The sequence below is a fragment of the Chlorocebus sabaeus genome, chromosome 23 (genome assembly GCF_047675955.1).
Source record: "Chlorocebus sabaeus isolate Y175 chromosome 23, mChlSab1.0.hap1, whole genome shotgun sequence".
Classification (NCBI taxonomy): Eukaryota; Metazoa; Chordata; class Mammalia; order Primates; family Cercopithecidae; genus Chlorocebus; species Chlorocebus sabaeus.
This window is the reverse complement of record NC_132926.1, coordinates 9,309,744-9,335,571: the sequence shown is the minus strand read 5'-3', so window position 1 is coordinate 9,335,571 and position 25,828 is coordinate 9,309,744. Positions and strand designations below refer to the sequence as shown.

The window sequence follows — 25,828 nt, the reverse complement described above, 5'->3', positions numbered from 1 at the left end:
GGTTTCATCATGTTGGTCAGGCTGGTCTTGAACTCCTGACCTCGAGTGATTCGCCCACCTTGGCCTCCCAAAGTGCTGGGATTAGTAGTGTGAGTCACCATGCATAGCCAAAATTATTTTATATATAGTTATTTTTAATGCCTTTTTCTTTTAACTTTTATACTAGCATTAAAAGTGTTTTGCATACCAGTGTTATAGTATTAGAGCATTCTGAATATGACTGTGTTCTTACTTTTACACAGTGAATTTTATACTTTCATGTTTTCTTTTCTTTTTTTTGTTGAGATAGAGTCTCACTCTGTCGCCCAGGCTGGAGTGCAGTGGTGTGATCTCAGCTAACTGCAGCTCCGCCTCCCGGGTTCAAGTGATTCTCCTGCCTCAGCCTCCTGAGTAGCTGGGATTACAGGCGACCACTACCACGCCTGGCTAATTTTTGTATTTTTAATAAAGACAGGGTTTCACCATGTTGGCCTGGCTAGTCTCAAACTCCTGACCTCAGGTGATGCACCCACCTTGGCCTCTCAAAGTGCTAGGATTGCAGGCGTGAGCCGCTGCCCCCGACCCATGTGTTTTCATGTTGTTGGTTAGCATCCTTTCATATCAACTTAAAGAACTCCCATTAACATTTCTTGTAAAGCAGTCCTGCTGGTGATGAACTCCCTCAGCTTTTGTTTTCTGGGAAAGTTTTTTTTTTTTTTCCCTTGAGAGATAGGGTCTCACTATGTTACTCAGGTTGGTCTTCAACTCCTGAGCTTAAGCAATCCTCCCAGTTCAGTCTCTCTCTTTTTTTTTTGGAGATGGAGTCTCGCTCTGTTGCCCAGGCTGGAGTGCAGTGGCGTGATCTCGGCTCACTGCAAGCTCTGCCTCCCAGATTCATGCCATTCTCCTGCCTCAGCCTCCCGAGTAGCTGATACTACAGGTGCCCGCCACCACGCCCGGCTAATTTTTTGTATTTTTAATAGAAATGGGGTTCCATTGTGTTAGCCAGGATGGTCTCGATCTCCTGACCTCGTGATCCACCCATCTTGGCCTCCCAAAGTGCTGGGATTACAGGCATGAGCCACCGCTCCTGGCCCCAGTTCAGTCTCTTGAGTAGCTAGAACTACTGATGTGCATCATCATTCCCAACTCAGGAAAGCTTTTATTTGTTTTTTTCATTTGTGAAGGACAGCTTGCTTGCTGGATATGGTGTTCTGTGTAGGTTTTTTTTTTTTTTTCTTCTTGAGACAGGGTCTTACTCTGTTGCCCAGGCTAGAGTGCAATGGCGTGATCCCAGCTCACTGCACTCTCAATCTCCTGGCCTCAAGCAATCCTTCCACCTCAGCCTTCCAAGTAGCTGAGGTGTATGCCACCACAGCCAGCTAATTTTTGTATTTTTTTGCAGAGATGGGGTTTTACCATGTTACCCAGGCTGGTCTTATACTCCTAGGCTGAAGCATTTTACCCACCTCGGCCTCCCAAAGTGCTGGGATTACTTGCGTGAGCCACTGTGCCCAGCCCAGTGGTTTTTTTTCTTTCAGCACTTTGAATATGTTATCTCATTCTCTTCTAGCCTTCAAGGTTTCGGCTGAGAAAACCACTGACAGTCTTGTGAGAGTTTCATTGTATATGACAAGTTGCTTTTCTCTTGCTGCTTTCAAAAATCTCTTTTTGTCTTTGACTTTCCAGAATTTGATCATAATGTATCTTGGTGAAGTTTGTTTTTTTTCTTTCTTTCTTTTTGAGACGGAGTCTCGCTCTGTTGCGCAGGCTGGAGTTCAGTGGCATGATCTTGGCTCACTGCAAGCTTTGTCTCCTGGGTTCGCGCCATTCTCCTGCCTCAGGCTCCCAAGTAGCTGGGACTACAGGCGCCCACCACCACGCCCAGCTAATTTTTTGTATTTTTAGTGGGGACAGGTTTTCACTCTGTTGGCCAGGATGGTCTCGATGATCTGACCTCGTGATCCACTCGCCTCGGCCTCCCGAAGTGCTAAGATTACAGGCATGAGCCATCGCACCTGGCCGAAGTTTTTTTTTTAAGATGAAGTCTTGCCACTCTGTCGCCCAGGCTGGAGTGCAGTGGCACCGTCATGACCCACTGCAACCTCTGCCTCCTGGGTTCAAGTGATTCTCCTGCCTCAGCCTCCTGAGTAGCTAGGATTACAGGCGCCCACCACCATACCTAGCTAATTTTTGTATTTTTAGTAGAGACAGGGTTTCACCATGTTGGTCAGGCTGGTCTTGAACTCCTGACCTCAGGTAAGCTGCCCCCATCAGCCTCCCAAAATGCTGGGATTAAAGGTGTGAGTCACTGCGCCTGGCCTGTCATTATTACTTTAAATAAGCTTTCTGCCCCTTTCTCTTTCTTTACTCTTTTCACTATTCCTATAATGCGCATTTCATTTTGCTTGATGGTGTCCCATAAATCCTGTAGGCTAACTTTATTATTTTTCATTCCTTTTTCTTTTTGTTCCTCTAACTGGATAATTTCGAATGACCTGTCTTTGAGCTCACTGCTTCTTTCTTCTGTTTGATCAAGTCTTCTGTTGAATTGCCCTGTGGAATTTTTCATTTTAGTCCTTGTGTTCTTTAGCTCTGGATTGCATATAGTTGTCTATGTTCTCTTGTTGCTCACTGAGCTTCTTTAATACAATTATTTTGAATTCTTTGTTAGGAAGTTCATAGATCTGCATTATTTTGGATCAGTTGCTGGTGCTTAATTTTCTTCCTTTGCTAGTGTCATTTGTCCCTGATCATTTGTGATCCTTGTAGCCTTGAATTGGTGTCTATACATTTAAACATGTGGGCACCTCTTCTAGTCTTTATAGACTGGCTTTGTCAAGGAAAGCCCTTCACTTGTCAGCTCATCTAGAGGTTCTGGGTGGACTTGCTGAAGGGCTCTGCAGGCAAGTTTGCTCCTGGAGTCCTTGGATAGGCTGGCCTGTTGCTGGAGTCAGCGGGCAGGTGGACCTGAGGCTTGGGTCTGTAGGGGTCATCCTGGTGCCTGGAACTGTGGAAGCAGGCCTGGAGCCTGGGTCATTTGGGGTCAGTCTGAAACCTGGGTCCATAGGAGCTGATGCGGCAGTGGGGTGGGCTTTGAGTCTGAATCTACGAGAACTTACCTGGCACATGTATCTGTGGGAGTGGACTTGGTCCTGACTCCACAGGCACCCGCGTGGCATGGGGTTCTATTGGGGCAGGCCTGTCAACTAGGACTGTGGGTATGAGCCTGGAGTCCAGGTCTCCAGGGATGGGTGGGCCCTGTGCCTAAGTCTGCGGCTGCTGGCTTGGTGCTGGGGTAGGCCTGTAACCAGGTTCTGTTGGGGCTAGCTTGGGGCCATGGGAACCATTTTGGAGCTTGGGGCCATACTTTTCTTTGATCTTTAACTCCAGTCTAATTTCATCCTTGATCCCTTGACTTCATTCCCTCTGGATATGATGAGAGATAAGGAGGTCTGTGAAGGGAGCTCACATGGTTAATTGATTGCCATTTTTATTTTCTCATCCCTTTGACTCTTACAGGGAGGCAGAACTAGTGTTGTAGTTGTTGTTGTCCTGTCATGTCACATTCTATTCCCTTGACCCTAGTAGGAGAAGCCTTATATGTTAGCATGTTGCTCTTACATAACAGGACAGTGGCTTTATACATTAAAGGGTCAAGTTCTCTTCTTGGACCTATTTGACAATTATTCCAAATTTGTGGATGGCATTTAATGCATTCACTTTCAGTTGACTTGAAGTAAAACTCTTTTGATTAGTATTATTTGGACAGTTCTCACAAATGTTAATGAGCAGCAGGCTTTCACCACAAAATTGTGTTAATTTTGTGGTACTATTTGGACTTTATTCACATTTGCTAGTAAAATTTTCTCCTTTTCCTAGAAGAGCTAAGCAGCTGACTTTAAAGATGCAAAAGTGAGGTACTGGTGAGGAACAGGAAGAAATTCTTCGTAGCAAAAGAGTAAGGATAGCTATAGTTTCTTCAGTCCTATTTTAGGGTGGATTGATTGGTTTAATTTATAGCTGACAGTTTACAAAGGCCCTTTTGTGAGGACTAGCTCCCTTGATGCTGTTTCTTGGCACTTGGCTACAACAGTTCATGAGCCTACAAAGTTTCAGGAAAGGTGCAAAATGGAGTTTTAGTCTCTTTTCTGGATTGGCTCCCAAATTTTAATAGAGCCTTTTCTGTGGACAGGCTACAACTCTTTGGGGTCATGAAATTACATGGTTGTAAGGCTAAGAACTGGGCTCCTAGAATGATAATTTATTTTGTAATTTTCACTAAACATTTTCACAGTTGATTTTACCAGCTTATTGACAGTCTGTACTAACCAGAGATGTGTGATTGAAATTTTAGGCAGTAAATGTGGTATTTGTTACTTTTACTTTTTTTGGTAATCATGTCAGATAGGAATGAGTTAGGTCAGTATGATGATCTGTCACATGAAAAGAAAAGGGAAAGGCCCTAATGGGAAATGTTGCATTAAACAAAATCATTGATTTGTTTTAAAAAATTTTGAGTGCCTACTTTTGTGGTGGGCACTTTGTATATTAGGTATTGGCTATACAGAGATGAAAAAAGTAGACATCTTTATCTTCATGGAACTTAGTGTTAAATGGGTTTATTTACTGTTATGATTTCTTAGAGTCTTTTAACATGTCTATGTGTACTTTGATTTGGCAAGAGAGATATGCAGGATGAGAGATTTTTAAACTTATCTGACTACATAATTCACTTTGGATAAAACCATATCTTATGGTAATAGTGTTCTTTGGAACCTAGTTTGAGAAATATTTAATGACCCTAAATTCAAGACCAGTGATCTTGGGGTATAATTGTTTTCATTCTATTTGATCATTGGTAGTCTCTGTATTGAAAGGTGGATGGTGACTGGGCATGGTAATTCATGCCTGTAATCTCAGCACTTTGGGAGGCCGAAGTGGGAAGATTGCTTGAGCTCGACCTCGAGACCACCTTGGGTAACATAGGGAGACTCCTGTCTCTACAAAAAATACAAAAATTAGCCCAATGTAGTGGTGTGTGCCTGTAGCCCTAGCTTCTCTGGAGGTTGAGGTGGGAGGATTGCTTGAGCCCAGGAGGTCAAAGCTGCAGTGAGTTGTGATCATGCTGCTGCATTCCAGCCTGGATGACAGCAACACCATCCCAAGAAAGGTGGATGGCTTTAGGCAACAAATTCAGAGAGAGAGAGAGAGAGTGTGTGTGTGTGTGTGTGTGTGTGTGTATGTATGTGTTTGTGATGGTGAATTTATGGTGTATGCTATTAGAAAACGTTACTATATTAAGTCAAAGAAAACTGATGGCTTTTAAATACTGGGAAAAAGGCTGAACACCTATAGGTAATAAAACTGGTAACTAATTTGGATGGGACAGAAGAAATAAAAACACTTCATGATTATTTAAACTTAACATGAAATATATGCAGGAAAAAATCTATTCAGATCATTTAATTAGGCACAAGAAAAGTGGGAAGCCCACTTGGAGCAAGACACCTTGAGTTGTGGGGCCTGACTTAGTCCCAGCTGTGCCAAATCATGTCAAGCCTCCATGAGCATTTTAGTTCATATAAATGGAGCTGATAACCTTCTTCCTAACCAGGGACGGTTTTTTGCCAGAGATGCAGGCGCCCGTAGAGAGGCAAAGGTAGTTACTGTCTAAGGGAGAATATCAAGTAAAGTATCCAGGAGGATGGTGTGCATGTATATATATGTGTGTATATAGGCTTAAGTGTGGAACACCCAATTACTGACATTGATAGGAAGGTAGGCGTGTTTTGGTTGGTGCATATGCCTGTGTTGAGGTGTTCGCAGTCAAACTAGGGTAATCTTATGTGAGCCAGTAATTTTTGCTTACCTAGTGTAACAAGGGTCTATTTATTTATTTATTTATTGAGATAGAATCTTGCTCTTGTTGCCCAGGTTGGAGTACAGTGGTGTGATCTCATCTCACTGTACTCCACCTCTTGGGTTCAAGTCATCTCCTGCCTCAGCCTCCTGAGTAGCTGGGATTACAGGTGTGCACCACCACGTCCAGCCAATTTTTGTATTTTTAGTAGAGATGGTTTCGCCATGTTGGCCAGGCTGGTCTTGAATTTCTGACCTCAGGTGATCTGCCCACCTCAGCCTCCCAAAGTGCTGGGATTACAGGCATGAGCCACCATGCCTGGCCACAAGGGCCTTTTTATTTATTTTTTATTTTTTGTATTTTTAGTAGAGATGGAGTTTCGTTGTGTGAGCCAGGATGGTCTCGATATCCTGAACTCATGATCCGCCCACCTCGGCCTCCCAAAGTGCTGGGATTACAGGAGTGATCCACTGTGCCGGGCCACAACGGCCTTTTTCAAGGCCATTTCTGTTGACACAATATGGCCCTTGCATCTTTTCCAAAATTGTGTTGATAATTAGAACAAAATAAATCCTATAATTTGAAAAGAAACATAAGCACAAATAAATAGGCCAAAGCCATTGCTTTATTCTAACACAGTTGTAAAAAATTAGACTTCTAGAAATGATTGTGTCACTCAACTTGTGCGTCATTTTTTAAGAAGAGCCTAAGGGTCACCATCACACTGCTTGCTGTTTTGTTTTAAACTACCACATGTGCACTAATAAAATGCTGTTAATACCAGCAGTGCTACAAAAGCTTGTCTTAACTGTTGCTCAGAAATCATTCTGCTTTCCAAATTGATTCTTTTTTTTAAAGTCATGTTTATTGTGGCATAATTTTCACACAGTAAAATTCACCCCCTTACAGTGTACACTTATATGAGTTTTGACAAATCATGTAATCATATAACCACCACCACAATCAAGATACAGAATAGTTTGATCACCCCCCAAAATTCCCTATTTTATTTTATTTAGATGGAGTCTTGCTCTTGTTGTCCAGGCTGTAGTGCAATGGCACAGTCTTGGCTCACTGCAGCCTCCACCTCCTGGGTTCAAGTGATTCTCCTGCCTCAGCCTCCCGAGTATCTGGGATTACAGGCACCCACCACCGTGCCCGGCTAATTTTTGTATTTTTAATAGAGACGAGGTTTCGCCATGTGGGCCAGGCTGGTCTTGAACTCCTGATCTCAGGTGATCCGCCCACCTCAGCCTCCCAAAGTCCTGGGACTACAGGCGTGAGCCACCACACCTGGCACTTTATGTTCTTTTATTGTCATCCCTTTCCTCCACTGCCAATCCCTGCCAACCACTGTGTCCATATAGTTTTGCTTTTTCCAGAGTACTATATAAATGGAAGCATACTTCTGATTCATTCTTTGTCTGGGGAAAACCTAGTTCCTCCAAGCAAACATGTCATCACCTTCTTATGTTTTCAGGAAGGAAAAATGACCATTTTACTTATGGCCAGTGCTACCTAAGTTTTCCTGGTTACCTTAGGTTTGGATTGTGTACATTCTTTGCATAGCTTATCCCTCTTCTTCATGTACCTAACATTAAGGATCCAGAGTACATCAGAGGTGGCCATTCTCTGAGGGTATTTTGGATTTATAGGTCATTCAATATTGGATCTGACCAACAGTTCTAGCAACTCAGAATTTAAGTATTTTCTGAAACTTCCTTTTAGGAAAATCCCCCCTTCTTAAACAGTGAAGTTAATACAAATAGCTTTCAATAAAATATTAACTGGAATAGGCATGTAAGTTTTTTATCTGATAGCCAGTATGAGAACTATCATCTTTTATACTTTTCCAAAAGAAGTAGGATGAGAGGTAGGAAGAAAACTAATGCTGCCTCATAAAATTCTGCCCAGTAGAATACTATCATAGAAATGTATATAGCTGGGCTAGGCATGGTGGCTCATGCCTATAATCCCAGCACTTTCAGAGACTGAGGCCAGAGGACCGCTTGTGAACCCAGGAGTTTAAGACCAGCCTGGGCAACATAGTGAGACCTCTGTCTCTGCAAAAAAAATATATTTTTTTGGAGACAGAGTCAGAGTCTCATTCTGTTGCCCAGACTGGCATGCTGTGGCACAGTCTCAGCTTGTTATATGCTCTGCCCCCTGGGTTTGAGTGATTCTTGTGCCTCTGCGTCCTGAGTAGCTGGGATCGCAGGCGTGCACCACCATGTCCTGGCTAATTTTTATATTTTTAGTAGAGACAGGGCTTTGCCATGTTGGCCAGGTTGGTCTCAAACTCCTGACCTCAAGTAATCTACCTATCTCAGCCTCCCAAAGTACTGGGATTACAGGTGTGAGCCACCGCCCCCAGCCTACAAAAATTTTTTTTTTAAATTAGAAAAAGAAAAAAATAAGAAAAAATAATTTAAAAAATGTACAGAGCTTTCTGTCTGAGATGTTTCAGATACATAAATATTAGAAGGAAGACATTTAAAAATCATAGTATATGTCTCTAAGTACCATTATCTGATAGTACTTTTGATATTCCTGTGGCTATCCTGTAATTGTTCTCTTAATCCTGTGTGAAGATAATAAAAATAGTATTGCATACTAACTTATAAAAACTAAAGAGAAACCCAAGGAAGATGAACAGTGTAGTTATCCATGTTTATTAATCTCTGAATGTTTTATGAGTTAGAGATTTACGTAATAAAAGTTCTCTTATAGACCTGGTTTTTATTGTCTTTGACGTGCCAGTAATGTTTTCAGATGCAAGGAAATGTATCAAGTTACAAATAGAAGGGATCTTTTCGTTTGTTCTGATTGATTTATTGAAATTTATGGAGCTTAAAAATTGCGGGACCTTTTTTTTTAAGGCTATGAAAATGATTCTGTAGAAGACCTGAAGGAGATGACTTCAATATCTTCACGGAAGAGAGGTAAAAGAAGATACTTCTGGGAGTATAGTGAACAACTTACACCATCACAGCAAGAGAGGATGCTGAGACCATCTGAGTGGAACCGAGATACTTTACCAAGTAATATGTATCAGAAAAATGGCTTACATCATGGTAAGAGGGGATTGCAGTCAGATATTTAGTGTCACTTTAATTAAGTTGAGATACTAATCCGTAATGCTTTGCTTACTCCATGTACCTAGACATTCAACCCTTCCTAGCAAACTGGAGATGGGGACTATAGAGCTGCTACGTTTGCATGACTACTTTTCATCACTCACAAATAGCTTTTACCAGTGTTAAGAGTTCTCACCTAAGCAGGGAGGAAGGACTATGTAAACATGATTTCATTTCTAGTCCCTTCTTAATCTACTTACCCATCCAGGAAATGACCAGGAGGCTGCTGATTTCTGACCTGTCAGTTGCTATAACCAGAAAGGGTTGAGGAGAAAGTGAACGGGCTCTCTTACATTCTTGTCTAATCCCCAGACCTAAATGTAAATGGGGGGACTGGAATTCAAATCGTAGTGGGGATAAAAGGACAAGGAAAGAAAAGAAAGGGAGGATGGTTATGGAGAAAAGGAGTGGTAGAGAAGAGTTGAATACCTGTAGTAGGAATCAAAAGAAGTTTATAAGCTTAGGTAGGTCAGGTCATATGCTGCGACTCATGCCTGTAATCCCAGCACTTTGGGAGGCTGAGACGGGAGATCACTTGAGTCCAGGAGTTAGAGTCTGCGATGAATTTTGATTGTGCCACTGTGCTCCATCCTGGGCGATAGAGGACGATCCTATTTCTAAAAAAATTTAAAAAATGACAGTCTTAGGTAGGTCAGATTTTTTATTGTGATTCTGTACAAATTTTATTTTTAAATTAATCCAAAGTTTCTAGTTCTTCTGCTCTGAATAATAAAAAAAAATTAATACCAACTCTTTACTGGAAAAAGTGGGGAGGGGAACTACTAGTAAGCGTGATGGTCAGTAAACAGGTTATTCACTCATCGTACAGATGTGAGTTGCTAAGGATTTTTGAGGACAAGAATTCCATCTAATATATGTTTGTGCCTCATTTTTCTCATTTTTCCTTTCCACTCGCAACCACGTGTACTATATTGTCGCTCAGTAAATAATTACCAAGTGTTTGCCTTCAGATGAGTTTTCTATCAGAAATGAAACATTAAGTCCAGTCAGTATCCCAAGTAGCATATGATGAGTACTAGGAAAGTTGAAGGGGTTCGGAGGACAGAGCCATCCCTTTTGCCTGGAGTGATAGACCAAGACTCCTTGAGTCTTCTATAATGTTATTTATCAAAGAAACCAAAGAAGAGCTTTTAAACAAGGTTATGCTTACTTGTTGGATTTTTGAGTTCAGTACAAAAATGTGTATGTCTGACAGTTTTCAGACATAGCATCAGAAACATCTTGGTTTGAGTAAAATCTCCAAGCTCTCTTCTGACTGTGTATTATACCCTAGTCCTGATTTTGGTGTTTAGTTGAACTCGTACTCATCCTGAGATTTGAGATGCTTAGTATGCCATGCGAATAATGAAGAATCTGTTATGCTGAGACTATAAGCCTAGGGTGGGGAAGAACTTGGAAAAAGTTAGAACTCTGCCATATCACCCCCCATTTCCTGCAGCCACAAGATGGGAAGGAGAGGAGGCCAGCCCTTCTAGGATAGATTGTTAAACATGCTACATGCCAAGACTTCTGAAAAGAAAGGGTAGTGGTGGGAAGTGGTTTAAAATGTGGCTGTGAAAAATGTGTCTCTTGTTAATTAAAGTGATCTAACTTAAACTTCTTTTAAACTGTTTATAGGAAAATATGCAGTAAAGAAGTCACGGAGAACTGATGTAGAAGACCTGACTCCAAATCCTAAAAAACTCCTCCAGATAGGCAATGAACTTCGGAAACTGAATAAGGTGATTAGTGACCTGACTCCAGTCAGTGAGCTTCCCTTAACAGCCCGGCCAAGGTCAAGGAAGGAAAAAAATAAGCTGGCTTCCAGGTAAATGCTAATAATGTTCACTCATGTGAAGAAAGTTTATGAGGTGAGATTAGGCCCTAAGTGAGTTTTTATAGAAGGACAACCACTTCAGCCATTATTCAGAAATTGTATTTTTCTTTTATAAATACTACAATGAGAATATTATAATTTTTCTTTTGAAAGTAGGAGATGATATTTTTGTTTTATGGAAACAGTTTTTAAGAGGGGAGAGATGAATGGACTCTAGTGCATTATGTTATAGTATAACAATAAAAAATTTTTCATAGCTTTATTTTGTGTTTGCTTTTTTAGTAAAGCAGAGTTATTGAGCTATAACTTACAGTAAAATGTATACCTTTTAATGTATACTTTTATGAGTTTTGACAAACATATCCAATCATATAACCACCACCACAATCAAGATATTGAACATTTTCATCATCTTAAAAAGTTGCCTTATGTCTCTTTGTAAAGGCAAACCCCTTCCTGCACCCATAGCCCCTCAAAACCACTTATCTATTTTCTGTCTCCATAGTTTTGCCTTCTGCATAATGTCATGTACATGGAATATACTGTATGTACGTAGCCTTTGATTGAACCTGTCTTCCTTTTTTTTTGAGACAGGGTCTCACTCTGTCACCTAGGCAGTGGCCTGATCTCCGCTCACTGCAACCTCTGCCTCCAGTACTCAAGGGATCCTCCCACCTCAGCCCCTTAAGTAGCTGGGATTATAGATGTGACTCATCATGCCCAGCTAATTTTTGTATTTTTTGTAGAGATGGGGTTCCACCATGTTGCCCAGGCTGGTCTCAAACTCCTGAGCTCAAGCGATTTGCCTGGCTTGGCCTCCCAAAGTGCTGGGATTACAGGCGTGAACCACCACGCCCAGCTGAATCTGTATTCTTGCATTCAACATGATGCATTTAAGATTCATCCATATTGTTGCCTGGAGTAATAATTTGTTCCTTTTTGTTGCTGAGTTGTATTCCTTCGGGTGGAGATATACTACAGTTCATCCATTCACCAGTGGAAGGGCATTTGGGTTGCCTTCAGTTTTTGGCAATTATGAATAAAACCATCAACATTCACTTACAGATGTTTGTGTGAATATATTTGCATTTGTCTTAGATAAATATCCAAGCATATATGTTTATAAGAAACTGCCAAACTATTCTCCAAAGTAGCTATGTGTACTGTTTTACATTCCTACTAGCAACACATGAGGGTTCCACTGGCATCACATCCTCTACAACTTTTGGTATTATCAGTTTTTGTTTGTTTTTATTTTTGTTTTATAGTCACTTTAATAGGTGTTTACTGATCATAGCTTTATTTCTAAATGTGTGCTAAATTTTTAAAAATCAATTTGCATAAATGATTATGTTGTGTTTTCTGGTAACTCAGTCATTTTATAAACATCAGTAGGCAGCGGTTTTGGATTGCTGTTAGAAAATGAAAGATGAATATTCACTTAAAAAAGAAAGCAGGCTGGGCATGCTGCCTCATGCCTGTAATCCCAGCACTTTAGGAGGCCAAAAAGAGAGGGTCACTTGCAGCCAGGAGTTGGAGAGTAGCCTGGGCAACATAGCAAGACCCCTTCTCCATAATTAAAAATAATAAAATTAAAATTAAAAAAAGAAAAAGAAAGTGAACTAATTGCTCCTTCCTTTCACAGAGCTTGTCGGTTAAAGAAGAAAGCCCAGTATGAAGCTAATAAAGTGAAATTATGGGGCCTCAACACAGAATATGGTAAACCTAAAGTTTTAAGAAGCTGATTAACCACCTATTGATTTGCTGAGCACTCTCTCTTTTCTTTGGTTTGTGATTTGCTTTCCCTGTATTCTGCCTAGTTTTTGGCTAGCCTCCTATTTGTTTATCTGTTCAGTAAGCCACATACTTATTTTCCTTCATTCTTGTCCTCCTTTTAGTATAAGTTTCTGTACTGGTGACTTCCCAATCTACATCTCATCTGTATACTAACAAGCTGATCCACTTGTGACCATGATAATGTATTTATTTTATTTTTTCTGTACAAGATGTGGAAAGTTTTACTATTAAGAATAGGCAGCAAAAGCAACCTGCATTTCTCGAAAGATCACAGTGATTTCTTCTGTTTTATAATTGTGTTACTGGGTTAGCCTCTTTTGTTGACTGATTTTAGTATTTTCCCTAAATTGAATAATGATATTTTAGGCTTCATATGAATAATTTAGACCTGTGTTTTTCAGATTTGATTGCTCATTGGAATTGTCTGTGTACTTGGTTAAAATACACATTTCTAGGCTTCTCTGCAGATCTTCTGAATTAGATTTTGTGTACAAGTAGAACTCAAGAATCCATATTTTTAACACTTGTCAGATCATTATCTTTTTGTGTGTGTAAGACAGGGTCTTACTCTGTTGCCCAGGCTAGAGTGCAGTAGTGCAGTCACAGCTCGCTGCAGCCTCTACCTCCCGGGCTCAGGTGATCCTCCCACCGCAGCCTCCCGGGTGTCTGGGAATACAGGAGTGCGCTACTACGCCTGGCTAATTTTTTGCATTTTTTATAGAGGTGGAGTTTCTACTGTGTTGCTCAGGCTGGTCTCAAATTTGTGGGCTCAAGCAATCCGCCCACCTCACCCTCCCAAAGTGCTGGGATTACAGGCATGAGCCGCTGCACCCAGTTAAGATTATTCTTTTTTTTTGAGACGCCCTGTTGCCCAGGCTGGAGTACAGTGGCTCGATCTCGGCTCACTGCAACCTCTGCTTCCCAGGTTCAAGCAATTCTCCTGCCTCAGCCTCCCGAATAGCTGGGACTACAGGCCTGCGCACCACACCCGGCTAATTTTTGTATTTTTAGTAGAGATGGGGTTACACTATGTTTGCAAGGCTGGTTTGGAACTCCTGACTTCAGGTGATCCACCTGCCTTGGTCTCCCAAAGTGCTGGGATTACAGGCATGAGCCACGGCACCTGGGCCCAAGATTAGTCTTAATGCAACCATTCTAGCACTTATTCAGGAACTACTGGTTTTGATCTAAACCAAAGTGCTTCTCGGCGTTTCACATCGTAGCACATGTAGAAAATTATCATCTCTTAGGCATCATGGAATATAAGAAGAGTAGGCTGCTCATGGGAGGAGGTCCCCATGAGCTGAGGGGATAATTATTTTACACATCTAGAACCCTTTTACAGCACTTCAGGGGTATGGGAAGCTCTGGTTTTGATCTTCTGTGATAAGAACACCTCCCTTTTCTCTTATTTTGTTTAAGCCTGATGTTATAAGACTTAGTATATTCCTTTGCCTCAAAAATTGTCCTCTTCAATGTGTGGTCCTTTTGGGCAAGTTGAATCTGAAAGTGTAACAGTGTGAAAAATGATCAATTTTTTGTTTCTAGAGGTTTTCTTAAGTTTAGCATGTCTGGCACATAGGTGTTCAATAAACTGTGCAGTTTTTCTTAATCCTTTATCTTGATTATTTTCCTTTGGTGACGGCAGAAAAAGAATTTTCAACTGTAAAGTTTTCAACTTATGAAATGAACTTGTGTTTTATTTAACAGCCACTCAGTAAATGAATGAAATAAAAGAATTGTTGGTGTGTTGTAATGCAAAGCTATCCATTTTCCTATTGTTCTTTCTTACTATTGAAACATTTTGGCCTTGAACTCTGCTAGTGGTGCCCTGGCCTCCTCCTAGATATCTGGAAGTCACTGTTACTTCTTTGTAGAACGCTTATTATCCATTACCTATCAGCCCAGTAGTTTCTAGAATTTGTGATTTACAATTTGAAAAAGATTTTGAGACTTGAGAACATAGGCTTGCCAACTTTATATTTTGCCAAGTGAGAACATTAAAAAGAACATCATCTACTATTGCTGTAATTTCATATAAGGAAGGATATTTTAGTATTAAAAATTTGAGAAGGGCATAATCTCATAATAGAAAATACATTTAGCTTTATGAAAAATATACTCTGTTGTCTTGATCATTTTTAATATGTCATGAACTGGCATTGTTCCAGGGACTAGCTTCAGGGGCCTACTATACTACTCATCTCATCCTATCCCACCAAACTTCCTTCTGTTGATTCCTCCTGCCAAAGCTTACTGGAGACTGCTCTGTGAATCCTGTGGAAACTGGTTGACTTCGAATGAGAAATAGAACTGTTAGCCCTTCACCCTGACTGATGTATTTTGTCCCTAAGAAAGCTATATGGAAAAATTAAAACAGAAAATCCCTTGATGAATATGGCATCAGAGGAGGAGGATCTGTTTATGAGTTGAATGTTTGGACTCAATTTCTGAGAGCCAGGTGCTTCTATTTCCTAAACCAGAGGTTTGTGGTAGCATGAGAGCGCTTTCCCTTTTTTCTCCCTGCCCCATAATGTGCTTGGACACTGTCAAGGCTTGAGAAGAACTATTCTGCTCAGTTTTACTTTAGATTTTGTAGTGTTTTTTCTTTTTCTTTTCTGTTTTTTTTTTTTTTTTTTTTTTTTTTTTTTTTGAGACAGAGTTTGACTCTTGTTGCCCAGGCTGGAGTGCAATGGCGCTATCTTGGCTCACCACAACCTCCGCCTCCTGGGTTCAAGCGATTCTCCTGCCTCAGCCTCCTGAGTAGCTGGGATTACAGTCATGCACCACTACACCTGGCTAATTTTGTATTTTTAGTAGAGACAGGGTTTCTCCATGTTGGTCAGGCTGGTGTCCAACTCCCGACCTCAGGTAATCCGCCTGCCTCGGCCTCCCAAAGTGCTGGGATTACAGGCATGAGCGAACGTGCCCGACCGTGTTTTCTCTTTTAAAAGTAACTTTATTTACTTTTAATGTATTGAGTATGGGAGAACCCCATTGTTTTCCCTAAGTCTAGCCTGTATGCAAATATCCTTGAGTAAGTAGTATTCTCTTTCAATTATTCATGGAGGAGAAAACACAGATTTTTTGTTTCAAGTGATTTAGGAGGTTAGCTGTACTTTACTTGTTCAGTGACACATTTTACATATACTGGCCCTGAATGTAGTTTTTTTATTTTTATTTTTATTATTTTATTTATTTATTTTTGAGATGGAATCTTGCTCTGTCGCCCAGGCTGGAGTGCAGTGGTGCAATCTCGGCTCACTGCAAGCTCTGCCTCCTGGGTTCACGCCATTCTCCTGCCTCAGCCTCCCGAGTAGCTGGGACTATAGGCGCCTGTCACTACGCCCGGCTTATTTTATTTTTTTGTATTTTTAGTAGAGATAGGGTTTCACCGTGTTTGTCAGGATGGTGTCGATCTCGTGACATCGTGATCCACCCGCCTTGGCCTCCCAAAGTGCTGGTATTACAGGTGTGAGCCACTATGCCCGGCCTCTGAAAGTAGTTTTAAATTGTCCCTCTCACTTTCCTCTTCAGCTGCAGTTTAGATTGGCCTCTTCTCAGTATTGCTAGATGAAGAATAACAAATTACTGGTTTTTACACCAGGCATTGTGGCATGCTTCTGTAATCCCAGTTACTTAGGAGGCTGAGGTGGGAGGATTGTTTGAGACCAGCCTGGATGATAGAGAAATACCCTGTCTCTTTAAAAACAGAACAAAAACCTCAAATCACCAAGGCAGTCTCTGAAGAGGTAGAGATTAAGTTCAGACCGTAGGAATCCTGTGTGCTGAAATAAAAAATGTGTTTTCCTCACAGCTTTACCGAGGTATAATTGAAGTACAGTACCTCTACACATTGAAAGAGTATAATTTGATTAGTTTACATATACGCATACATGTGTGAAACAATCAAGATAATGAATATTTCCATTACCTCCAAAAGATTCCTAGTACCCCTTTGTAAGTCATTCTGCTCTCCACTCCTATCCCTGGGTAGCCACAGTCTGCTTTCTGTCACTATAGAGTAATTTACATTTTCTAAGATCTTACATTAATGGAATCACAATATGTTTACATTTTTGCCTGGCTACTTTCACTCAGCATAATTATTTAAAAATTCCTCCATGTTGTTACCTGTAACTATTGAAGTTAGATCCTTTTTATTGCTAACTAGTATTCCATTGTATGGATGTACTACTATTTGTTTATCTCATCACCTGTTGATGGATAGTTACGTTGTTTCAAGTTTTTGGCTATAACCAAGGGGCTATGAGTATTTGTGTACAGGTATTTGGGTAGACATATGTGGTTAAATACCTAGATGTAGAATGATTGATTCATAAGATAAGTGTATATTTAATTGTATAAGAAACTGCGAAACTGTTTTCCAAACTGGCTGTACCGTTTTACATTCTTAAAAACAGCGTAGGAGGAGGGTTCTAGTTGGTCCACAGCCTTGCCAACACATGGCAGGGCCGATCTTCTTAACTTTTACAAATCTAATGGGTGTGTGATGGTATCTCATTGTGGTCTTAACTTTTCATTTCTCTGTAACATTGAGCCTCTTTCTTGTGCTTATTGGCTGTTCATATGTTTTCTGTTGTGAAGTGTCTGTTCAAATATTTTGCCATTTTAAAAAATTGGTTTCTCTTCTAAAGGTTCTTTATTCAGGGCCAGGTGCAGTGGCTCATACCTGTAATCTCAGCACTTTGGGAAGCTGAGATGGGCCGATCACCTGAGGTCAGGAGTTCAAGACCAGCCTGGCCAACATGGTGAAATCCCATGTCTACTAAAAATACAAAAAATTAGCCAGGCTTGGTGGTGGACACCTGTAATCGTAGCTACTCAGGAGGCTGAGGTAAGGAATCACTTGAACCCGAGAGATGGGGTTGCAGTGAGCTGAGATTGTGCCATTGCACTCCAGCCTGGGCAACAAGAGTGAAACTCTGTCTCAAAAAAAAAAAAAAAAAAAAAGTAAGTAAGTAAATAAGTAAATGTTCTTTATTCTGGATATAAGTTCTTTGGCTTGACTTTTTGTTTTCCTCATTGGCATCTTTTCCTTTCCTTTCTTTTCCTCTTTCTTTCTCTTTCTGTCTTTCTTTCTTGTTATATCTTTCTCTTTCTCTTTCTTTCTCTTCCTCTGTCTCTCTCTTTCCTTTCTTTCCCTCCCTCCCTCCCCATCCTTCCTCCCTTCCTCCCATCCTTCCTCCCTTCCTCCCTTCCTTCCTTTCCTCCCTCCCTCTCTCCCTGTCTCCCTCTCTCCTTCTCTCTCTTTCTCTCTCTCTTCTTTCTCTCTTTCTCTCCCTCTCCTCCCCTCCCCTCTTCTTCCATCTTTCTTTCTTATCTTTCCTCGCTCTGTTGTCCAGGCCAGAGTCCAGTGGTGCGATCTCAACTCACTGCAACCTCTGCCTCCCGGGTTCAAGCGATTCTCATGCCTCAGCCTCCCAAGTAGCTGGGATTACAGGCGTGCACCACCACGCCCGGCTGATTTTTGTATTTTTAGTAGAGACAGGGTTATGCCATGTTGGGCAGGCTGGTTTCAAACTCCTGGCCTCAAGTGATCCACCTGCCTTGGCCTCCCAAAGTGCTGGGTGGGATTACAGGCATGAGCCACCATGCTTGGCCCTCATTGGCATCTTTCAAAGATGAAACATTTTTAATTTCGATGAATCAATTTGTCAATTTTTTAATATTTCATGGTTTTTTGTGTTGTAAGAAACCTTTGCCGACTCCAACATTTACAAATGTTTTCTTGTATTTTTTTTTTCTTAGAATTTACGTAGTTTTAGGTTTTGCATTTAGGCTTATGATCTATTTTAGGTCAATTTTTGCATATGGTATAAGGTAAAAGATGATGTTCATTTTTTTCCATGTAAATATCTGGTTGATTAAGCACCGTACATTGAAAAGACTTTCCTTTCCCTATTGAATTGTTTTTGCACCTTTGTTCGGTCTATCCATATATTTATGGGTTTACTTCTAGATACTGTATTCTGTTTTATTGATACATTTATCTTCCTTTATGTGGATAAATTTTTTTTTTTTTTTTTTTTTTTTTTTTAAATAGAGATGTGGCTGGGCATGGTGGTTTATGGCTGTAATCCTAGCACTTTGGGAGGTCAGTTGGGAGGATTGCTTGAGGTCAAGAATTCAAGACCAACCTGGCCAACATATTGAGACCCCTGTCTCTATTTAAATTATTTTTAAAAAGAAAAAAAGATAAAAATTATATATATAGATGGGGTCTCCCTGTCTTGCCTAGGTTGGTGTCAAACTCCTGGGCTCGAGCGATCATCCCATCTTGGCCTCCCAAAGAGCTGGGATTACAGGCAGGAGCCATTGCGCCCAGTCATGTGGATACAAAATTGTCTTGATCACTGTACACAACTGTCTTAATTACTGTAAATCTTTAAGTCAGGTAGGGCTAGTTCTTGTTAGACCTCCAATTTTGCTCTTTTTGTTTAAATCTGTTTTGGCTATTACAGGTCTTTTGCATGTCTATATACATTTTCAAATTACTTTATCACCTTTTACAGAAAAGCTTACTGGAATTTTGATTGGGATTGCTTTGACTCTTTAGATCTATTTGGAGAGAACTACTATCTTAAAATGGAGTTTTCCGATCCATGGACCTGGTATCTCTCTCCACCTAGCTAAGTCTTCGTTAGTTTCTCTCTGCCATCTTTTACAGTGTTAACTGTACAGTGCTTGAACATCTTTTATTAGATGTAATCCTGAGTATTTTATGTTTTTTAGTGCTTCTGTAAATGGAATTGCTTTTGAAATTTTGAGTTCTTTGGTATTAATGTATAAAACATATTTTTGTGTATTACTCTTAGTTCCAGTAGTAGGTGTGTAGATTCCCTGGGATTTTCTGCTGACACAGTCATCATCTGCAAATAGGAATGGTTTTATTTCTTCCTTTCTGATCTTTATGGCTTTTGTTTTTCTGCCTTATCAAAATGTCTAGAACAGCCACAATATTAAATAGAGTGGTGATTGCCTTGTTTACAACCTCAGGGGAAACCTTCTATCTTTAGGTATGATGTTTGTGTTGTGCTTTTTTGTGGATGAGATGTCCTTTATCATTTTGAGAAAAATTCCTTCTATTTCTAGTTTTGTTTATTATGAATGGGTGTTGATGATTTTTTTGCATCTATTGGAGCAATCATGTATTGTTCTCTTTTATTCTGTTAATACATCACATATTCACCTGTTAAAGTGGTGAATTACATTTGTTAATATTTGGATGTTAAGCCAACCTTGCATTCTTGGAATAAACTCTACTTGGTTATGATACATCTTCCTTTTTATATTGGAATCTATTGCTAATATTTCATATTATTCTATTCTAATATGTTGGATTCCATTGTTAATGCTTTGTTAAGGATTTTGTGTCTACACTCAAGAGGGATATTGGTCTATGATTTTTATTTTCTTTTTTTATAAGGTTTTAGTACTAGGGCTATACTGGCCTCATATAATTAATTGGACCATGATCTCTCTTCCTTTTTTGTTTGACAGAGTTTTATAAGATCAATTTTATTTCTTCATTGTATCTATGATAGAATTTGCTATTAAAACCTTCTGGGTTCTTTTTTTTGGGGAAGATATTTGGTAATTTCAATTCTTTTACTAGGAAAAGCTATTCAGATGCTTTATTTCTTCTTGTATGGATTTTCTTTTTTTTTTTCTTTTGGGACAGTGTCTCACTCTGTTGCCCAGGCTGGAGTGCAGTGTGTCACGGTCTCAGCTCACTACAGCCTCTGCCTCCCGGGTTCAAGCAGTTCTCATGCTTCTATCTCCTGAGTAGCTGGGATTACAGACATATGCCACCGTGCCTGGCTAGTTATTTTTAGTACAGCTGGGGTTTCACTGTAGTGGCCAGGCTGGTCTGGAACTCCTGGCCTCAAGTGATCTACCCGTCTCGGCCTCCCAGAGTGCTGGGATTACAGATGTGAGCCACCGTGCCTGGCTTCTTTTTTTTAAGACGGAGTCCTGCTCTGTTGCCCAGGCTGGAGTGCAGTAGCACAATCTCAGCTTACTGTAACCTCCACCTCCCAGGTTCAAGCAATTTTCCTGCCTCAGCCTCCCGAGTAGCTGGGATTACAGGCACCTGCTACCATGCCCAGCTGATTTTTATAGTTTATTAGAGATGGGGTTTCATCATATTGGTTAGGCTGGTCTCGAACTCCTAACCTCAGGTGATCCACCCACCTCGGCCTCCCATAGTGCCGGGATTACAGGTGTGAGCCAGTGCACCCGGCCTTCCTGGCCTCTTATATGGATTTTAAATCGTGTTTTCAAGAAATTTGTTCATTTCATCCAAGTTGTTATATTTGTTAGCACCATATTTTCTTGTTATCCTTTTAATATCTGTAGATTCTAAAGTGATAACACCTTTTTTGTTACAGATATGAGTGATTGGCGTCATCTTGTATTTTTCATGATGGATCTACCTGGGTGGGGGGTGTCAGTGTTGTTGATCATTTCAAAGAACCAGTTTTTGGCTTCATTAATTTTCCTTATTGTGTATTTGTTTTCTGTTACATACATTTCTGCTCTTTATTATTTCCCTCCTTACTTTGGGTTAACTTGCCTTTTTTTTGTTTTTTGTTTTTTTTTTTTTTTTTTGAGATGGAGTCTCGCTCTGTAGCTAGGCTGGAGTGCAGTGGCGCAGTCTCGGCTCACTGCAGCCTTAGCCTCCTGGGTTCACGCCATTCTCCTGCCTCAGCCTCCTGAGTAGCTGGGACTTCAGGCGCCCGCCACCACGCCCAGCTAATTTTTTGTATTTTTAGTAGAGACGGGGTTTCACCATGTTAGCCAGGATGGTCTCTATCTCCTGACCTCGTGATCCACCCGCCTCAGCCTCCCAAAGTGCTAGGATTACAGGTGTGAGCCACCGCGCCTGGCTTAACTTGCTTTTTGTTCTGTTTTGTTTTAAAGCTTTTCAAGGTGGGGAAATCTGTTTTTAAAGCTTTTGTTTTTGAGGGACTTGGTTTGATTTATTTAATAAACATTTACTAAGGTCCTATGATTCGATATAGCAGGCACTATCAGGCTCTATCAGGTAGGGCAAGTTGCTTACAGGATGGTGGACATTGATGCATGTCTACAGTGTGTTGTGTTTTTTCATTGCCGTTTTTTTAGTTGGAGATGGGGTCTCACTGTGGTACCTAGGCTGGATCACAGTGGTTATTCACAGTTACTATCCTAGTGCAACTGCCTGCAACTCCTGGACTAAAGCGATTCGCCTGCCTCAGCCTCCCAAGTATCTGGGACTGCAGGTGCACACCACCACACCTGGCTACAGTGCAGTGTGTTATCAAAAGTGCATACCCAATAATCTTGAGGGTTTTTTTGTTGTTGTTAGTGTTGTTGTTTGTTGTTGTTGTTGTTGTTGTTTTTTGAGACAGAGTCTTGCTCTGTCGTCCAGGTGGGAGTGCAGTGGCATGATCTTGGCTCACTGCAACCTCCACCTCCTGGGTTCAAGTAATTCTCCTGCCTCAGCCTCTGGAATAGCTGTAACTACAGGCACATGCCACCACACCTGGCTAATTTTTGTTTTTTGTTAGACACAGGGTTTCACCATTTGGCCAGGCTGGTCTGTAACTCCTGACCTCAAGCAATCCACCTGCCTTGGCCTCCCAAAGTGTTGGGATTATAGGCGTGAGCCACCGCAGCTGGCCAATCTTGAGATCTTTTTAAAAACCAAGTGCCACATCATTTGAAATTAATCCCTTTGGATAGGAGCCACTTGTAATCATCACTGCTTAATACTTTCTTACACAGTCTCAATTTCTTAATTATCTGTTATTACATAATTAAAAGGAAAGTCTTTCATGGTAGTGACATAAGTGTTTTGTTCTGTCTTACAGATAATTTATTGTTTGTAATCAACTCCATCAAGCAAGAGATTGTAAACCGGGTACAGAATCCAAGAGATGAGAGAGGACCCAACATGGGGCAGAAGCTTGAAATCCTCATTAAAGATACTCTCGGTAAGAATAATAATAGATAAATTCATAGCGATTAATAACATATATAAGATGTATGATTTAAGGGGATATTAAAAGTTTTTAGTTGAAGGAAAAACTCAAGTGCTCTCATTGTAATCACTCTCCTTTATGAGTAATTTTATCTTCTGAGATTTAGTGTTTCATAAGCATGTGTTGCAGGTGACCACAGTTTGTAATTTAGACTTAATCATGAAACTATTTTAACATTTAAGAAAAACAAACTTCTAGCAACTTTAACCTTTCATGGAGGACAAAAGGTCCCAGAGCTGTCAAGCCTGCAGTTTGCACTTTAGTGTAGAGATTCTTACTTGTTTTACTCAGTAATGCATTTCACAGGATTCTAACAAACTTGGCTCTCTGGTTTCCCATCCCAGAAAAGATTGCACAATGTGGGGAGGATCAGAGAGGCAGGGATCTAGACGTCAGGCCAACTGAGAGCCAACAGGGAAGAGAGAGCTAGCTAGTATAGACGTAGACATGAGAACTCAGCTCAGCTGCTATAGGAGAAAGTCACTGACAAACAGTAACATCCAAGGCATTATATAACTCACGAAAACCCCCAAAATTTAATTTACACAATAAAAGGTCAAATGTTTTTCTTGAACAAAACTATATTTATATTGAAAACAATCAGGTGGAAAGTAGACCCTAAACATCAGTATTTTCCTCAGCAATCACTTACTTCCTGCTTCCATATGGATTAACTCTGTGCTTGACCTTTTCTTTAAATGGGTTGATGCTATTTTAATTTTTTATGTATTCTTTCATAGCATTTCTTTCTTTTCTTTCCTTTTATTTTTAAAAGCATTGTTATTCTTCCTTTGTTAGCTACAGGGAGAAATTTAACATTACAAGAAAAAGTTATTTTTACCTTTTTATTTTTTAATGTAAACATTTTATGTGTTTGGTAAGCTTATGTACTCCTTTACACTTGAAAGTTAGTTTTACCAGTTATAAAATCCTCAACTCATATTTTCTTTCCTTGAGTATCTTGAATATGATTCTCCATTTTCTTTTGGCGTAAGTGTTGCTATTGAAAAGCTAATACTGGCTGGGCGTGGTGGCTCATGCCTGTAATCCCAACACTTTGGGAGGCCAAGGCAGGCGGATCACTTGAGGTCAGGAGTTCGAGACCAGCCTGGCCAACATGGTAAAACCTCGTCTACTAAAACTACAAAAATTAGCTGGGCGTGGTGGCAGGCGCCTGTAATCCCAGGTACTTGGGAGGCTGAGGCAGGAGAATCGCTTGAATGCAGGAGGGGTGGAGGTTGCAGTGAGCCAAGATCATGCCATTACAGTCCAGCCTGGGGGACAGAGCGAGACTCTGTCTCAAAAAAAAAGAGAAAGAGGCCAGGCACAGTGGCTCAGGCCTGTAATCCCAGCACTTTGGGAGGCTGAGATGGGCGGATCACGAGGTCAGGAGGTCGAGACCATCCTGGCTAACACGGTGAAACCTTGTCTCTACTAAAAAATACAAAAAAAAAAATAGCTGGGTGAGGTGGTGGGCGCCTGTAGTCCCAGCTACTCGGGAGGCTGAGGCAGGAGGATGGCGTAAACCCAGGAGGTGGAGCTTGCAGTGAACTGAGATCATGCCACTGCACTCCAGCCTGGGCGACAAAGTGAGACTTTGTCTCAAAAAAAAAAAGAAAAGCTAATATTGCCTAATTATTTTTTCCTTATAAGTACTTTGCTGTTTTTGCCTAGGTGTCAAAAGGATTTTTCCTTTAAATACCAGTGATTTTACTAGGTTATATCTTAGAGTTGGTAATTTTTAGTTGACATTTTTATGTTTATAGTGTGCTCTTTCAATATGTACTTTCAATATGCTCTTTCAATATGTACTTTCAAATGTTTTTAGTGTTTGATCTGTTCCCTTGGTTTGCTTTTCTTCTGTGGGGACTCACATCTATAGGTTGGCTCTTCTTCGCCCATCTTTAGTATTTGTTTGTCTTTCTTTTCTCTCTCTTTCTCTCTGTCTCTCTCTCTCTCTCTACTTTCTCTCCTTCCTCTCTCTCCTCTCTTTCCTTTCTTTCTTTCAACAGTGTTCTTCTGTCACCCAGGCAGTAGTGCAGTGGCACAGTCTTAGCTCACTGCAGCCTCCACCTCCCAGGTTCAAGCGATTATCCTGCCCCAGCCTCCTGAGTAGCTGGGATTACAGGCATCTGCCACCACACCTGGCTAATTTTTGTATTTTTTAGTAGAGATGGAGTTTTACCATGTTGGCCAGGCTGGTCTCGAACTCCCGACTTCAAATGGTCTTCCTGCCTTGTGTCACTTTTTCTTGAATCATTTTTATCTCTTCATTTCTTTTTTAACATTATTTCTCCTTTTTGCCTTCTGTTTCTCTTAAAGCATTATTTGCTGTCATTAGTTGCTGATCTTAGGTTCCTTTTAATTTCAGGAATTTTCCCCTGTATTTCTAATTCTTTTCTGAATTCTGTCACCTTATTTCTTAGTTATTCTATTTCTGATTTATGTTCTTTCATGTATCGTGCCATTTTCTTTAATATCTTTTATTCTCTTTTTTCTTAGAAAAAGTTGTGGGATTCTGACCTTGATACTTCTCTGTTGTTCATATATATATATGAAATTAGTTCCTCTGAACTTCTAAAAGGAGGTTTGGTTCAGAATAGCTTTTCTTTTTTCACAGAGTCTCCGTTTTTCAGTTAACATTTAAAAACATGGCAGCCGGGTGCAGTGGCTTACACCTGTAATCCCAGCACTTTGGGAGGCTGAGGCAGGCGGATCATGAGGTCAGGAGATCAAGACCATCCTGGCTAACGTGGTGAAACCCTGTCTCTACTAAAAATACAAAAAATTAGCTGGGCGTGGTGGCACGTGCCTGTAGTCCCAGCTACTCGGGAGGCTGAGGCAGGAGAATTGCTTGATCTCAGGAGGCAGAGGTTGACAGTGAGCCAGGATTGTGCCACTGCACTCCCACCTGGGTGACAGAGCGAGACTCTGTCTCAAAAAAACAAAACAAAACAAAAAAAACATGGCACGCCAGCTTTGGTGGCTTTTTCCTATAATCCTAGTCACTTGGGAGACTGAGGCAGGAGGATCATGTGAGGTCAAGATTCTAGACCAGCCTGGGTAACATATCTCTGAAATAAAAACAAAAAAATGGCACCTGGCTTTCTGAGATTTCTTTTTTTTTTTTTGAGGCAGAGTCTTGCTCTATCACCCAGGCTGGAGT

At 40.7% G+C, this 25,828-nt stretch overlaps 1 protein-coding gene across 7 annotated transcripts in view; it reads left to right on the top strand.

Moving 5' to 3' along the window:
• CREBRF (CREB3 regulatory factor) overlaps positions 1-25,828 on the top strand; it is an 83,610-nt gene that overhangs the window by 49,349 nt on the left and 8,433 nt on the right. For all 7 annotated transcript variants that reach the window (XM_008015313.3, XM_073010522.1, XM_008015311.3 and 4 more), the window contains 4 exons: positions 8,722-8,916; positions 10,618-10,807; positions 12,462-12,535; positions 22,492-22,614. In XM_008015313.3, the coding sequence (XP_008013504.1) occupies positions 8,722-8,916; positions 10,618-10,807; positions 12,462-12,535; positions 22,492-22,614 (582 nt within the window). The remainder of the gene's footprint in view (positions 1-8,721; positions 8,917-10,617; positions 10,808-12,461; positions 12,536-22,491; positions 22,615-25,828) is intronic.